Genomic DNA, 16,599 nt, shown 5'->3' with positions numbered 1-16,599 from the left:
GTCGACAGTGCTATCAAGCGGCACTTACTTATCAATAACCTGCTCACCGATGCTCAGTTTGGGTTCCGCCAGGACCACTCGGCTCCAGACGTGGACAAAAGAGCTGAATTCCAGCGGTGAGGTGAGAGTGACTGCCCTTGACATCAAGGCAGCATTTGACCGAGTGTGGCACCAAGGAGCCCGAGTAAAATTGAAGTCAATGGGAAACAGGGGGAAAACTCTCCAGTGGCTGGAGTCATACCTAGCACAAAGGAAGATGGTAGTGGTTGTTGGAGGCCAATCATCTCAGCCCCAGGACATTGCTGCAGGAGTTCCTCAGGGCAGTGTCCTAGGCCCAACCATCTTCAGCTGCTTCATCAATGACCTTCCCTCCATCATAAGGTCAGAAATGGGGATGTTTGCTGATGATTGCACAGTGTTCAGTTCCATTCGCAACCCCTCAAATAATGAAGCAGTCCGAGCCTGCATGCAGCAAGACCTGGACAACATCCAGGCTTGGGCTCATAAGTGGCAAGTAACATTCGCGCCAGATAAGTGCCAGGCAATGACCATCTCCAACAAGAGAGAGTCTAACCACCTCCCCTTGACATTCAACGGCATTACCATTGCCGAATCCCCCACCATCAACATCCTGGGGGTCACCATTGACCAGAAACTTAACTGGACCAGCCATATAAATACCGTGGCTATAAGAGCAGGTCAGAGGCTGGGTATTCTGCGGCGAGTGACTCACCTCCTGACTCCCCAAAGCCTTTCCACCATCTACAAGGCACAAGTCAGGAGTGTGATGGAATACTCTCCACTTGCCTGGATGAGTGCAGCTCCAACAACACTCAAGAAGCTCGACACCATCCAGGACAAAGCAGCCCGCTTGATTGGCACCCCATCCACCACCCTAAACATTCACTCCCTTCACCACCGGCGCACAGTGGCTCCAGTGTGTACCATCCACGGGATGCACTGCAGCAACTTGCCAAGGCTTCTTCGACAGCACCTCCCAAACCCGCGACCTCTACCACCTAGAAGGACAAGGGCAGCAGGCGCATGGGAACAACACCACCTGCACGTTCCCCTCCAAGTCACACACCATCCCGACTTGGAAATATATCGCCGTTCCTTCATCGTCGCTGGGTCAAAATCCTGGAACTCCCTTCCTAACAGCACTGTGGGAGAACCTTCACCACACGGACTGCAGCGGTTCAAGAAGGCGGCTCACCACCACCTTCTCAAGGGCAATTCGGGATGGGCAATAAATGCCGGCCTCGCCAGCGACGCCCACAACCCGAGAATACATTTTTTTAAAACTTGAGTGAGTGGGCGGGGATCTGTGTGTCCCGGACCCGCTTCCGGTGGGACGGGGTTGAGTGCGGACCGGTTTCCGGTGGGGCGAGGAGGACGCGGCGGTTTTTCGATTCTCCTTTTGTGGAATTTTGCGCGCGGTGATTTCCCAGGTGGTTTTTATCGATTAGTCGCTGATTCAGCGATTGTTTTACGATCATTTTTTTTATTTCCCGGGCCGAACATTTATTGGAAGATTGAAATTAATGTTATCCCGGGCGCGCATGCGCAGTGACGGGAGGCCCCAATCCCCGGCCCCCGTGCCCCCAATCCCCGGCCCCCCGTACCCCCAATCCCCGGCCCTTTATACCCCCATCCCCGGCCCCCGTACCCCCAATCCCCGGCCCCCCGTGCCCCCAATCCCCGGCCCCCCGTGCCCCCAATCCCCGGCCCCCCGTACCCCGATCCCCGCCCCGTGTACTTGTCTCTGCCCCCACCCATGAACCCCACCCATGAACCCGGGCCATGACTCCATCCCCTGGGCTCTGCCCTGCTCCTGCTGTCCGGGTTTGGCCTGTGAGCTGCTGCTGGGCGATAATATCAGGAGCACAGACCGTCCCGAGTGACTTCTGATCACAATGTTTGTTCCTGGAGTGTAACTCGGAGAAACTCCTCACCGGCAGGAGGAGATGGAGGCTGAAACCTGTGGGCGAGGTCACTCAGGCAACGGGGTTTTGAGAAGTCTGAGGGGGGCAGAGGGTTGGGGGGCACAGAAGGCCAGAGTGAGAGGCGCGGGGAATGAGAGGCTGTCGGGCTGGACGAGGTTGGGAGGTGACCTGGATTATTCACCTTTATTTCACTTCTATGACAGAATCCGAACAAGATCCGATCAGAAATTGAAACACTGCCTGGTACCTGGCAACTATGGCAAATCTGGTAAGAGCATTGTTTGAGATCTGGGGAGAGGGTGGAGGGAAGTTTGGAAGGATGGGTTTGAAGAGTTGTGTGCTGCATTCCGATGGTGGGCTGAACTGTGGAAAGGGTTTAGATGGAGTGGTTGTTGTCAGTCACTGAGCTAGAATTATAGAATCTACAGCACAGATGGAGGCCATTCAGCCCATCGTTCCTGTGTTGGTTCTTTGAAAGAGATATCCAATTAGACCCACTCCCCCCCCCCCCCCCGATCTTTCCCCATAACCCTGTACATTTTTTCTTTTCAAGTATTTATCCAATTCCCTTTTGAAAGTTATTATTGAATCTGCTTCCACCGCCCTTTCACACATTGCATTGCAGATCATAACAATTCGCTGCGTAAAAAAAATTCTCCTCATCTCATCTCTGGTTCTTTTGCCAATTACCGTAAATCTGTGCCCTCTGGTTACCGACCCTTCTGCCGCTGGAAACGGTTTCTCCCTCTCTACTCTATCAAAACACCTCTATTAAATCTCCCCTTAACCTTCTCCACTCTAAGGAGAACAATCCCAGCTTCTCCAGTCTCTCCACATAACTGAAGTCCCTCACCCCTGGTATCCTCTGCAGTAATTGCCTTTAAAGGATTTATAAAGTGTCTGACTCCAGCTTACGTAAACACACGGTGTCTTCCAGTAAATGAATGTACACTGTCAGGTGCTCAAGAACAAGACGTGTGATCCAGCCTTGCTCTCGCCCAAACTGGGAACGATGCAACTTAAGTGCTTCCCTGCACTGACTGCAGCGAGACTGTGCAGTGTGAACGCTTTAATCTGAATCCTGAGTGATTTTAACCTTACTGGATTCCTATAAAACCGCAGTCCCTCAGCTCCTTTGCTCCATTCACCACATGACTTTGTTTTTTGCAGCAGTTACAAAACTGCGTAAAAACAGTAAGAACAAAGTCATTTGGATGTCTCGTCCTTTCTTGGATTGTGATTGGTATACTCGCTCAGACTCCCTCAGTCGCAAGGGGCAGAGCGGCTGTGAATGCTGAGGGGTAAACCCTGCCCCATTCGAAATCAGTACCTTCTATTTAAGATAGGATGAGTGGATGAAAAATAATGGGGTAAGAAATGATGACTTGGCATTTGAAACCCATTTCCTCCTAATGTACATTAACTCTCCTGCTAAAGCCCATCCTTCTGGTACTTTTAACTGTCCTGTTAACCTACCTGTACTTTGACCAGTGTTGTTTCCTCCTGTACCCTGACTGGCAAATTATTCCAGACATTTCTAACTCTTGAGTAAAGTTCTTCCCGATGCTGTTTTAAATTTACTATTCAATATTTAACTTGATATAATTTAAATTCACCCGTTTGCATAAATAATCTCAGTGACTGGATCTCCAAGTAATTCATGAGATGAGAAGTTCTTTGGGCTATTCTGAAAGATGTGTTACAGTGCTGGGTAAATGGTGGTTCATTCTGTGTCTTCATCCTACTTCCCTGGCTTATTTTGAAGGAATATTCTGTACTTACCGTGCCTCTATCATGTAATGTTTTATAAACCTGAGGGGCCCGTGCCTCACTGCCTTTTTCTAGAACTTTTTCCAGAATCCAGCCTGAGGCTCCCTCTTGCCCTGGTTTTCTCCACACAGGTCAGCTGTCGTTGTGACACAAGCAGATGTTACCGATCACCTGACCAGGAGATGGATATTATTGTAATTGCAGCATCATAAGCTGAGATTGTAATTCGTTGCAGGGTTCCTGTCTGTCGATCATGTTGTTTGTTTTTCTTTGGCAGGGTTCAAGCAGTCAGGCGGTGACCGAGTACACAGTCCGTGTCCCCAAGTAAGAGGCTCTCTGATTATTACTACCAGATTTGGAAATGCACAGCAGGTGGGCAGCACACAGCAAAGGCAGGAGAATGTTCTAGGAGGGGCCCTGGGTGAGAATCACTATCGAAGGGTCTCTCCTAAATCATCAACCTGCCTTTTCCCTTTTGGAGCTGACAGACTTGCTGTGTATTTACCGCATTTTGCGTTTGTTGGGTGAGATCGGGTCGGATATGGTGCCCACCAGGGTGGGTGGCCTGCCCACTCTCACTGTTTGGGCTCAAGCCTGAACAATGTCACTTGGATCAGGTACCAGAAGGTGACCAACACCTGTCGAACCATCGACCGGTGGGTGTGGGGGGTGGTGGGGGGGGGGGGAAGGGGGAGGGGGATGGGGGGGGGGGAGGGGGATGGGGGGGGGGAAGGGGGGTGGGGGAGGGGGATGGGGGGGGGGAAGGGGGGTGGGGGAGGGGGATGGGGGGGGAAGGGTGGTGGTGGTGGGGGGGAAGGGGGGTGGTGGGTGGTGTTGGGGGGGGGAAGTGGGGGAGGGAAGGGTTGGGGTGTGGGGGAGCGGAGGGTCAGTGTACTTAAACCTGCTCCCTTCCCCTTCCCCTTCCCAGGAACAACACCAAGAAGCACAACATCATGGCGTTCAATGCTGCCGATAAAATCAACTTCTCCTCGTGGACTCAGGTAAGACCCATGGGGTGAGGCGGGCCGTAGATTCCCGCTGTGACTGGACCGTGTGCTCTGGGCACGGGCCTTGTGATTTACACACGATGGGACGGTGACCGTGAATCAGTAACAGTCGGCACGTTCTGTACACGCGCCAATTACACAATCATTTCAGAAACAACAGGGGAGTACACTGCTGAGTATATGTATTGTACACGGGGTCGGGTCTATACAGGATGTTGTCAAACATCCTTTACCTTTAATAGAAGTTCGAGGACTGTGAAACACTGAAAACATTTGAGGCTGATTCACTTTATTAAATCAAGTCAATGAGATAATAAAACAACCCCCTACATGCCGTGTATATGAGCTATTTACACGCGGTGTATATGAGATATTTACACGGCGTATATGAGCTATTTACATGGTGTATATGAGATATAGGTACCATTAATCCTCACATACCCGAGGAGGACTCCCTTCAGGAGATTGCGAGCATGCCTTTGCCTGCTTACACTAGCCTCAGCAGGACTAGATCAGAAGGTCCTCCTGAGCTTCAGTAAGTTGTATTCTTATAGGTTTCATTACGTAGGATAAATGTGGGTATCATGACCTCATGATCTCTGTGTGTGTATCCTGTTGGTGCAGTCGCTATCATTTAGTTTATTAGCTGTTATCCTGTGTTATGCCCACCTTTGATGTCTCATCTCTTTCAAACTTTATTGCAAAAGAAATAAATTCTTTTATCTGCACTGGCAATTGAAATTCCGTCTTCACACAGCTGTGCTAAAAGCCTCCCTGGAACAGCTGTGTGTCTTTCTGGTGTGTTTTAACTAAACAATTCTTTGCAAAATATTATATAATTCTATATAATGCCAATTATCTTATTCTATTTAATAATCTGTACATGCCTATCCTTACACATGGATGGTTTTGTATTGTGGATATATTAGAAATGGGGGAGGGCATTGCGTACGTCCATGTTTTATAAATAGGTGGGGAGGTCCTGGGTCTTATGTCTGCTCCTAGGGGAGGGGGTTGTCCTAAACTATCTGTCTTTTATGAGGGTGCTCCAGTAATGTGTGTGTCTGGCGTATAGTAGAGGGAGGGAGAGGTCGAGGTCAAGTGCAGGATATGAAAGTCTCCTACATGGGGATCATTGATACGATGGCTGTAATCATTGGCACTGATATTGTTGGGACCTGGTCTGTAAAATTCCATGTTACCTCTTAGGCTAAAATGGAGCGAGATCTGAGTAACAAGAAGATTTACCAGGAAGAGGAGCAGCCGGAGTTTGGTGCTGGCAGTGAGTTTGGCAAAAAACTGCGAGAGAAATCGAGGAGGAAGAAGTTTGGGATTGTTACGCGAGTGTTTAAGCCCGAAGACCAGCCCTGGCTGCTGAGAGTTAACGGGAAAGCAGGTCGGAAGTAAGTAACGTTACCAGATTTTTAGACAGGCAGAGCCCGAGGCAGCCCTCTCAGGTACCTAACGCTCCCTTCTTTCCCTGTTCAAGGTTCAAAGGTCAGCGGAAAGGCGGCGTCACTGAAAATGCATCTTACTACATCTTCACGCAGTGTCCCGACGGGGCGTTTGAAGCCTTTCCCGTCAACGCCTGGTACAACTTTGTCCCAGTAGCAAAACACAAGACACTGACCGCGGAGGAGGCAGAGGAAGAGTGGGGAAGGTAAACTCACTGGGGGAGAGTGCAAACTTGGGCTTCCCTCAGTGCTTAAATAAATCAGTGTTCTTAGTGGGTGAGCTGTGCTAGCGGCCTCTCGTTTATAGATCGACAGTGGCTGACCACACCTTCCTCTCACACTCGAGCTCGATGATTTATCCCTGGCACTCCCCCTGATGCTACTGGTTTCTAAGAAATTCTAGATATTGATAGACATAATATGTTAAAAATCTTCCCTCATCACATTTGTGTCAGTGCCTCCATTGCTGGGAGGCTGTAATTACAGCGTGACAAGTTTACATAGGCAGTTTCCATTATCAATGTTGTCATAGGAATTTATAATAGAAATATAAAGATGAGGACTGACTTTACAATGGGGACTGAATTACGTCTGGTTCAGTTATCCCACACCCTCACCACACGAGATCAGCTAGTGTATATAAACATTAAATGTTTAAAGTTAATGTTTATTTTTAAACATCGCGGGAAGGTCAAAGCCCAGTCCATTCCCACCCACCTCGGGGCCACTGGTTAGCATTCAGGGGTGGAACCCTGTCTGAGTTTTCCCTTCCCCACTCCAGGGGAGCGCCCAGGTAACTGAATGTAGACCCTGGGTGGAACGGGGGGGCCTTCCTGGTGCGTCTGGCTCAGCAGCACACTGGGCCGAGCTCAGCCACTCGACTGCCTGAGCCGAACTCAGCCACTCTCTCACAGAGGGGACGAGTCCACCTATCTTGTGCTGGCTACCTGTTCCACATCCCCCCCCCCCCAACACAACTTCTGTATCCTGGGCAGTGCTGAGAGATGTTAAAGGGACAGATCGATTATTGGAGTTCATCGCATTGAATTTAACCTCTTCTGTCATTTCTGTTTTTGTAACTTACTTTCTCTCTTTTCTCTTCTCTTAAACACGCCTGAACCCCCAACCACCGGCTCCGTCGATCAGACGCAACAAGGTGGTGAACCATTTCAGCATCATGCTGCAGAAGAGGCTGAAGGAGCAGGACCGAGATGAGGGAGAGGATGAGGAAGAGAAGGTAAAGAAAGGGAAAGAGAAAAAGAGAAGGGGAAACGACCTGCGAATTCATGATCTGGAGGACGACCTGGAAATGAGCTCGGACGAGAGTGATGGAGAGAGTGACGAGGACGGTGAGTGATGGAGAGAGTGACGAGGACGGTGAGTGATGGAGAGAGTGACGAGGACGGTGAGTGATGGAGAGAGTGACGAGGACGGTGAGTGATGGAGAGAGTGACGAGGACGGTGAGTGATGGAGAGAGTGACGAGGACGGTGAGTGATGGAGAGAGTGACGAGGACGGTGAGTGATGGAGAGAGTGACGAGGACGGTGAGTGATGGAGAGAGTGACGAGGACGGTGAGTGATGGAGAGAGTGACGAGGACGGTGAGTGATGGAGAGAGTGACGAGGACGGTGAGTGATGGAGAGAGTGACGAGGACGGTGAGTGATGGAGAGAGTGACGAGGACGGTGAGTGATGGAGAGAGTGACGAGGACGGTGAGTGATGGAGAGAGTGACGAGGACGGTGAGTGATGGAGAGAGTGACGAGGACGGTGAGTGATGGAGAGAGTGACGAGGACGGTGAGTGATGGAGAGAGTGACGAGGACGGTGAGTGATGGAGAGAGTGACGAGGACGGTGAGTGATGGAGAGAGTGACGAGGACGGGAGTGATGAAGAGAGTGACGAGGACGGTGAGTGCAACCAGATGCCACTGGCTTGTGAGTCTACAGCACGGCCCCAGCCCAGTGTGTTTACATAGGGCAGTTTGAGCATGGCGCAGGTTCTGCTGATTTCCCCATTAGTTTTGCCCTTCAGGGGGCAGAGGTAAGAGGGTGGGGCACAGGCCCAGGCTGTATACTCCATCCGAGAGTAGCCTCTCCAGAGGCCTGGACCAGTGTCCTGCTCGGGGCTGCCAGGAGGGTCAATGATGACCGGGGGAGGTAGAAATAAAGTTCTGTTTCTAGTTCAGTGCGAGTTGTACGGTCCCATTCCGAGTCCAGTCGCCATTACCCACACACCTGATATCAGATCACCAGCAGAGCACACTTACAGCCGCTCGTCTATCTTATTATTTGTGCTGTACCCGTCAGTATCCCAGTGCCCAGGGGGTTGCTGTACCCCAAGTGTAAGCCCATATTTGGGCATCCCTGATTTTCCACCAATATCCAGTTTCCACCAGGAAAGGGGTCCCCTCTGTTATTTCAAATAATGGGGGTTCCACTGGACAAGCAGCTTGTTCAACTAACTGAAATCTGGTTCACCCTGTGGCTCCCTGACTGGACCTGGCCTGGCACTGGGGCTGTCGGCCAGCCTGGGGCTGGTTCCATCCGTCTCCCTGCGATCGGGGAGGGCCTGGTCAGCCTGGGGCTGGTTCCATCCGTCTCCCTGCGATCGGGGAGGGCCTGGTCAGCCTGGGGCTGGTTCCATCCGTCTCCCTGCGATCGGGCAGGGCCTGGTCAGCCTGGGGCTGGTTCCATCCGTCTCCCTGCGATCGGGCAGGGCCTGGCCTAACACTGTTTCTAATTTGCTGATTTTAAGTGTCACTTGGTTTGACTTCTCCAGGAGATGGGAAAAAAGACACAAAGGGCAAGAAGAAGGGGAAAGTTGGAGCCGGGAAAAAAAAGAAGAAGGGCTCGGACGACGAGGCCTTTGAGGACAGCGATGATGGGGATTTCGAGGGGCAGGAGGTGGATTATATCTCAGACGATGACTCCAGGTATTTGATCTGTGTTTATTGGCTTTTGTGGTGATGAAGGTTTCTCTCCAGAAGGTGCTGACTCCAATGGGGCACTGTACCACGCTGGGCACCGTACCGAGCTGGGGCTCTGGGATGCTGTATCACAGGCTGTCCTTCACTATCTCACCCAAGCGGCCATTCTTCATGTGTGAGCCTAGACACAGTTTCAGTAAGCTATTTGACTGTGGGGGCATCCTGCCCAATTCTGCCCTCACTTCCATCCCCAACACATTCGAGCAGGCGTCACTGGACAGCGATTGAGAGCAGGAGGTCTCGCTCAAACACACGGCACACTCCTTGCTGCAGTGCGCACCCTCAAGTGAGTGTCGCCTTGGAGCTGTCCACGTGTTTATTTAGGATGCAGGTTCAGTGCTACTGATTGTTCACACATTGCCAGCTGAGGGACAAGGTTTCATCTTTAGTTAGAAACTTGGGAGGAGGGCCAGTGTTTGTCAAGGTCGAAAACAGAAGAGCTGATTCAGGAGTCCGTGCTTAGTTGACGCAAAGTTTAATTTTTGGTGGAAGGGAAGACTTGACGGGTGCGAGGGCCTGGGAAACTTTGGGTTGAGGTCGAGGTGGGGAGACTGTTCTGGGTGCGGAGCGTCAGGGCCTCTGGGGAGCTGATGCTGCGGATAGAAAATGTGAAATTTGTTTGGATGTATTTTGGCAAACTCGAACTCTGTGCCGGGTCAGCGAGGGATTGATCTGAAACCAAGGAACATTTTACAAATCCTTTTTTCTCCCCCTGATTTACAGCGACAATAATGAAGAGGATCGAGGAAAAGTGAAGGCTGATAAAGAAGAGGAGGAGGGGCCCAAAGGTATTGTCCCTCGGTGCAGGATTAACCCCGGGGTGGTGGCAGGGCGGTTGTGTCCTGGTGATTTGGTGGTGGGAGAGCTGATACACTCGGACATCAGGTTCCAAAGTGTGAACACGGGTTAATCCAGGGTTTTTAAAACCTTGGGTGAATGGCTGAACGGTGAGTGGGGGGAGGAGAGAGACACAGCCAGGTACATCACGGTATCTCCTCCCCCCTCCCCCAAACATCCCTAGGACATAGTGAATCACTTTGAAGTTCAATAACTGTTATTTCATAGATAAAACATGTTGTCCATTTGTGCACAGCAAGATCCCACTAACAGCAATAAGGTGAATGACCAGTTAATCTGTTTCCTGGGAGAACTCCCTGCCTTTTGTTGAATAGTGTCACAGGATTGTTAACATCTGACCCACAGGGCTGGGTTTGGCTTTTCTTGGTCCAGGGTTCAGAGGCAGATCGCCGGGGCAACGGATCATTGTGGGCCGACCCGGTCTGAGAAACTGAGTGTGAAAACACAAGTGCCGCGATGGAGAACATCCAGAGAGTTCCCCCTTTCCTTGCCCCTCACCCCCTCTCCTCACGTAAATGGGTTTTCAAGTGCTGTCCTGGAAATCTGTTTTTCAGGAATTGATGAAGATTCGGAGAGCAGTGAGGAGAGTGAAGAGGAAAAGCCAAACGAAGAAAAAGAGGAGGAGGAAGACGAGAAGAAACCTGCAGCCCCCGAGAAAAAAGAAAAGAAAAAGAAAGGTTATGTTTGGAATCCCTTTCACAGCTGAGGTTTCTGTTTCTGTTCCTGCCCCGTGTGTGTCTCCGAGTCTCTGGGACCGAGCGAGTGTCATAGAACTGTGGAGTCAGGTTTCGACACACAGTTCGTCGCACTGAGGGAGGGAGATTAGATCTCAAGATCAAAGCAGAGCTCGTGCTTTGTTCCGAGCCATGCGTTTGCCAGTGTGCTCACCTACTGCGTCTCCCTTGGAGCCTCCCAGTGAACGAGTAGAGCTCCTCTGTGTTGGGTGTGGGCTCAGTGCCTGTAACCTGGGTCCAGAGAGCTCCAGCCTGTAACGACCACTCCTTCATCAGAGACACTGGCCGTGCAGTACCTGGCTCGGCCGGGAGGGGGCGCCGCAGCACAGTCTGTGCAGCTGGAAGAATCTGACTGGGACTGGGGGGATCGGCTGGGACTGGGGATCGGCTGGGACTGGGGGGATCGGCTGGGACTGGGGGGATCGGCTGGGACTGGGGGGATCGGCTGGGACTGGGGATCGGCTGGGACTGGGGGGATCGGCTGGGACTGGGGATCGGCTGGGACTGGGGATCGGCTGGGACTGGGGGGATCGGCTGGGACTGGGGATCGGCTGGGACTGGGGATCGGCTGGGACTGGGGATCGGCTGGGACTGGGGATCGGCTGGGACTGGGGATCGGCTGGGACTGGGGGGATCGGCTGGGACTGGGGGGATCGGCTGGGACTGGGGGGATCGGCTGGGACTGGGGGGATCGGCTGGGACTGGGGGGATCGGCTGGGACTGGGGGGATCGGCTGGGACTGGGGATCGGCTGGGACTGGGGATCGGCTGGGACTGGGGGGATCGGCTGGGACTGGGGGGATCGGCTGGGACTGGGGGGATCGGCTGGGACTGGGGGGATCGGCTGGGACTGGGGATCGGCTGGGACTGGGGGGATCGGCTGGGACTGGGGATCGGCTGGGACTGGGGATCGGCTGGGACTGGGGGGATCGGCTGGGACTGGGGATCGGCTGGGACTGGGGGGATCGGCTGGGACTGGGGATCGGCTGGGACTGGGGGGATCGGCTGGGACTGGGGGGATCGGCTGGGACTGGGGGGATCGGCTGGGACTGGGGATCGGCTGGGACTGGGGATCGGCTGGGACTGGGGATCGGCTGGGACTGGGGATCGGCTGGGACTGGGGGGATCGGCTGGGACTGGGGATCGGCTGGGACTGGGGATCGGCTGGGACTGGGGATCGGCTGGGACTGGGGGGATCGGCTGGGACTGGGGGGATCGGCTGGGACTGGGGATCGGCTGGGACTGGGGATCGGCTGGGACTGGGGATCGGCTGGGACTGGGGATCGGCTGGGTCTTGGGATCGGCGCCACATTCAATGATCCAAGAGCCCAACAACTTGCCAGTGTTGATTTGGGGCAAAATCAGTTGCTAACAGAAAAGGCTGAGGTATAATCAGTGGCTTCTAATTGATCCTGGGCCTTGTACACGGGGGTAAATTGCTTTAAACTGCAGCAATCTGTAAAGCCCAGTGGGGTCTGGCTGCTGGCCGGAGATCTCGGACTCTGAGTTTCCTTCCCAACAATATCTGTCAGTTGGGTAGAAGAGGCACTGCTCTCTCACTGGAGCTAAGGTACACCCGCACAGGACACTGGATAATGATCAGGAGGAAGAGCCCTGGCTGATTTCCCCCCACCTAGCCCAGGGTCACTCGACTAACTGTGGCAGTCGCAGTGCCCCTGGCTCAGGATGGAACCCAGGCCCATGACCCTACTGTTTCGTAACTAAGTCTAATTTGTAATTTTTGCTCCCCACAGACAGCAGCGACGAGTCTGAATCCTCGGATGAAAGTGATATTGAATCAGGAGCAGCCTCGGCCCTCTTCATGCTGGTGTGTGTCTCCGTTTATCATCCAGACCAACTCACCCTGAGGAGTTCACTTAATGTTTAACCTTTTGTTTCTTTTTGTGTTAAAAGAAAAAGAAAACTCCTCCGAAGAAAGATTGGAGAGGATCGAACAGCAGCTCCCGTGGGAACAGCCGCCCCAGTACCCCCACCCCTGAAATGAGCAGCACCTCGTCCACTCTTAAAGCAGCTGCCAGCAAACTGGAACAAGGTAAGGGGCACACAGACCCTGGGGAAGGGGAAGGGGGGAGTGTGAGTGTGTGTGTGTGTGTGCAGGACGCAGTGTGTCAGACCCCGGGTACGGGCGGGGGCTGCGTTCACCCCCCGGGTACGGGCGGGGGCTGCGTTCACCCCCCCCCCGGGTACGGGCGGGGGCTGCGTTCACCCCCCCCCCCCCCCCCGGGTACGGGCGGGGGCTGCGTTCACCCCCCCCCCCCCCCCGGGTACGGGCGGGGGCTGCGTTCACCCCCCCCCCCCCCCCCCCCCCCGGGTACGGGCGGGGGCTGCGTTCACCCCATGGTACCACCTGTTACAGAATCCACTGTCTCCTAACTGTCCTGTGAACTGAAGAATATAAATGGGAATGTTGGCAGAGATGAGGGAAAATTCCAAATCTGGGAATTGTGTCTGTTTATATCCTGGTCTTCTGTCCATTCCCAGGGAAACGCCATGGAGGCTCTGTGGAAACACCGGTGGCCAAACGGCTGAAGATGGACGCGGGGGCACAGTCAGCGTCTGGGAAATCCACCCCTCAGCCGCAGTCCGGCAAGTCCACGCCGAGCAGTGGGTGAGTGGAATAGTGAGCAGGCATTGCATGGTGGGGGGTGTGTGACTATCAGAAGTTACCTTTCTGGTTAGCAATCTTCACAGCTCTCGTGAATCAGAATTCCAGAGGGAAGGTTAAGGGAGTCAGGATGTTGTCTATGGAAATGAGCAGAGCTGAAGGTGACCTCACTGAGGTACTGTGAAGGGAAATGACAAACTGATCCAGCAAACTGTTCCCAGTGGTGAAGAGTTCAAATCCCAGGAGTTCAGAGTCGGAAGGAAAGGTGGAGGGGCTTTTTCACCGAAAGAGGGTTTGAGGAAAGGGCATTGATACACATGGTGTCAGTGGGTCATGGGGAATTGTATTTGTTTCTTGGGAGAGAAGGGTTTGAGGATATGGTGAAAGGGGCACGGTGGGGGTGAGACATATGGGGAAAAGGTCGGGGGGGTGAAAGGGGGAGATGTGCCATGGGGGAGGGGGAGATGTGCCCTGGCCGGGAGGGGGTCTGTGAAAAGGGGAGATGTGCCATGGAGTGGGGGGGTGGGTGGGGGGAGATGTGCCATGGGGGAGGGGGGAGATGTGCCATTGGGGGGTTCTCTCTTGGTTGGGGGGGGGAGTAGGTTGTGCAGTTGTTTGGGGGCAGTATTGCCACTGACTAGGGGGGGCATCCTGTGTAACTGTGCCCTCCCCCGCCTGCAGTGATATCCAGCTGACCGAGGACGCTGTGAGGCGATACCTCACCAGGAAACCAATGACCACCAAGGACCTGCTGAAGAAATTCCAAACCAAAAAGACTGGCCTGAGCAGTGAGCAGACGGTCAACGTGCTGGCACAGATCCTGAAAAAACTCAACCCGGAACGTAAGATGATCAACGAGAAGATGCACTTCTTCCTGAAGGAGGGGAACTGAGCCTGACCCTGGTGTGTGTGTAGCTTTCTGTCTCGATCTTACATGATGTGGAGATGCCGGTGATGGACTGGGGTGGACAAATGTAAAGAATCTTGCAACACCAGGTTATAGTCCAACAATTTTATTTGAATTTTCAAATAAATTTGTTGGACTATAACCTGGTGTTGTAAGATTCTTTACATCGATCTTACATGTATAAGGGGTGAGCTCTGGGGCACATTGTACAGTATCGTGGTTATCGTGCTGTGGGACCAGCACTGTCCTTTCTCCCTCGGTGCCCGGATTTGAATCTAACCCTGGCTGGTGGGATGAAGGTCAGGTTTTACGTGAAGTTTGAGGGAGATTGAACTGAGCCGGGAGAGGGAGTGAAAACACTGGACAAATCAGCCTGTACTTTGGAGCTAGTTTCTCAGTCTCACTCAGGGGGACTCTGGGCAGCTGGTATGGCAAATGGAAAAATGTCCCACTGGTGCAGCAGGAGATACTCTTGTGGGAGGGGGGCTGAGGTGTGTGTTTGGGACCTTTTTAATCTGGATCTAACTCATTCTGTACCTGACCTGGGACATCCCTCATCACATGGAGAACTCTAGATTCACATGGCTCATGTCCCAGGACTGTCAGGTGCCAAACTGTGGACGCCAGCGGTTCAGTAACAAAGTAGCTGGGCAGGCTTCTACTCTGTTTAGAACCACCAGAGAGGCTCCGATCCTGAGTGGGAGACAACACAATCCACGTGGATGTGCAGGAACACGCTGTTTAATGTGAACACAAAACTGTTTACAAAGAGTTTTGTACCTTGTGAGTAGAATAGGCACCAACCCTTTAATGACCGAACTGACCCCAGCAAAAGTCTTCCCTCCTCCTCTCACCCCCCGCCCCCCCCCCCACCAGCTGCTAATCCCCAGTTACGGTCACACCCAGAGGGAGCGGATGTGGGGAGAGGGCACTGCCTAGAGTTCAGGATCGGGTCTGAGAACGGGACTGGCCAATTCACACACCTGGAGCTGCAGCTGTGACTGAGGCCTGGGAGCAGGTCAGACACTGCCTCGTCCGGGGTGGGGGGGCGGTGATTTGGCGGGAGGGACGGGGGCGGTGATTTGGTGGGAGGGACGGGGTGAGACGGAACTGAATCAGGATCTCCTTGTTACTGGGATTGGACTGCTCTCTAAAGCCAGCATGCAGCCTTTCTGTTGCCTGAGGTTGAGTGTTGTATGAGGCTCCGGCTTTCTTCAGTACTGGTTTTGTAAGTGTTAATTTTTGTTCAGTGTCTGTCAATTGTGGAATGCCATAGATGTGATGTTTGGTTTATTCCTGGAGACTGAACCTGTTATCCAATAAAATAGCCAATGGTTTTCAACCCATTGTGTTTTATCAGTGCTGTCGGTGGGCCTGAGTACAATGGGAGGACAAGGGGTGTCAGTGTACACTGCCCAGGGCGGGGGCATTCTGGGGAGCAAACCCAGACGGGTCGAAAGGAGACATTGAGGGGGGGGGGTGCCGGGGGCCGGGGGCAAGATGTAAACTGGGCAAAGTCATTTAAGCCACACACCGTTCTAGTGCAATTGATGGTGACCTGGTTTATCAGGAAATGTTGATTGACAAGGTACAAAACATCACCCACTGTTCACAGGGAGAGTGTGTACACCTGTCTGCTTCAGGACACTCAAACACTCGCCCCGTGCTCCTTACAGTTTGAATGTGCGACTATACTGTGTGTACGGTCCAGGGTCACAGCGACCAGGGGAGTCCCAAGATCCAGCCTCAGGCAGGGTGATGGTTTGGGCACAATCGACTTTAGCATCCCGGGGCTACAAGTGGGGAAAATCGACCAGGGTTGTTGCTCTTGATCACTATTCAGTGACTCCGGCTGGAATACATGTCTGGCTGTCTGTGTGTCTTTCTTTCTGTCTGTCTGCATGTGTGTATCTGTCTGTTTGTGTGGCCTTACAGCCAATGAATGACGTTTTGAAGGCGTTCACTATTATGTAGGCAAATATACGCACAGAACAATTCCACAAACAGGAATGAAATGAGTGGCAGATGAAATCTGTTTTAGTGATGTTGGTTGAGGGATGAATATTGGCCAGGACACTGGGAGACCTCCCTGCGCTTCAAATAATGCAGTGAGATCTTTACTGGAACAACTCATCATAAAGACGGCCCCTCCGACAGAGCTGCCCTCCCTCAGGACTGCCCCTCCGACAGTGCAGCCCTCCCTCAGGACTGCCCCTCTGACAGTGCAGCCCTCCCTCAGGACTGCCCCTCCGACAGTGCAGCCCTCCCTCAGGACTGCCCCTCCGACAGTGCAGCCCTCCCTCAGGACTGC

The 16,599-nt window shown here is 53.0% G+C and overlaps 1 protein-coding gene across 1 annotated transcript; it reads left to right on the top strand.

Moving 5' to 3' along the window:
* Positions 1-1,355: 1,355 nt before the first annotated feature.
* Positions 1,356-15,630, top strand: gtf2f1 (general transcription factor IIF, polypeptide 1). Its single transcript, XM_067972916.1, has 14 exons — positions 1,356-1,451; positions 2,150-2,214; positions 3,994-4,040; positions 4,645-4,717; positions 5,933-6,126; positions 6,213-6,383; positions 7,324-7,526; positions 8,957-9,110; positions 9,888-9,952; positions 10,577-10,699; positions 12,510-12,583; positions 12,670-12,808; positions 13,258-13,384; positions 14,063-15,630. Exons 2-14 carry the CDS (start codon positions 2,203-2,205, stop codon positions 14,271-14,273), a joined length of 1,593 nt encoding a protein of 530 aa, XP_067829017.1. The 5' UTR covers positions 1,356-1,451; positions 2,150-2,202; the 3' UTR covers positions 14,274-15,630.
* The last annotated feature ends 969 nt before the right edge of the window (positions 15,631-16,599 follow it).

Source organism: Heptranchias perlo, chromosome 37, assembly GCF_035084215.1.
Source record: "Heptranchias perlo isolate sHepPer1 chromosome 37, sHepPer1.hap1, whole genome shotgun sequence".
Taxonomy (NCBI): Eukaryota; Metazoa; Chordata; class Chondrichthyes; order Hexanchiformes; family Hexanchidae; genus Heptranchias; species Heptranchias perlo.
This window is presented reverse-complemented; position numbering and strand designations above follow the sequence as displayed.

Coding starts and splice junctions, on each gene's coding strand:
- gtf2f1 (XM_067972916.1), top strand. Junction 9,953..10,576: donor AGAGGAGGAGGGGCCCAAAG/GTATTGTCCCTC, acceptor TCTGTTTTTCAG/GAATTGATGAAGATTCGGAG. Junction 13,385..14,062: donor AAGTCCACGCCGAGCAGTGG/GTGAGTGGAATA, acceptor CCCCGCCTGCAG/TGATATCCAGCTGACCGAGG.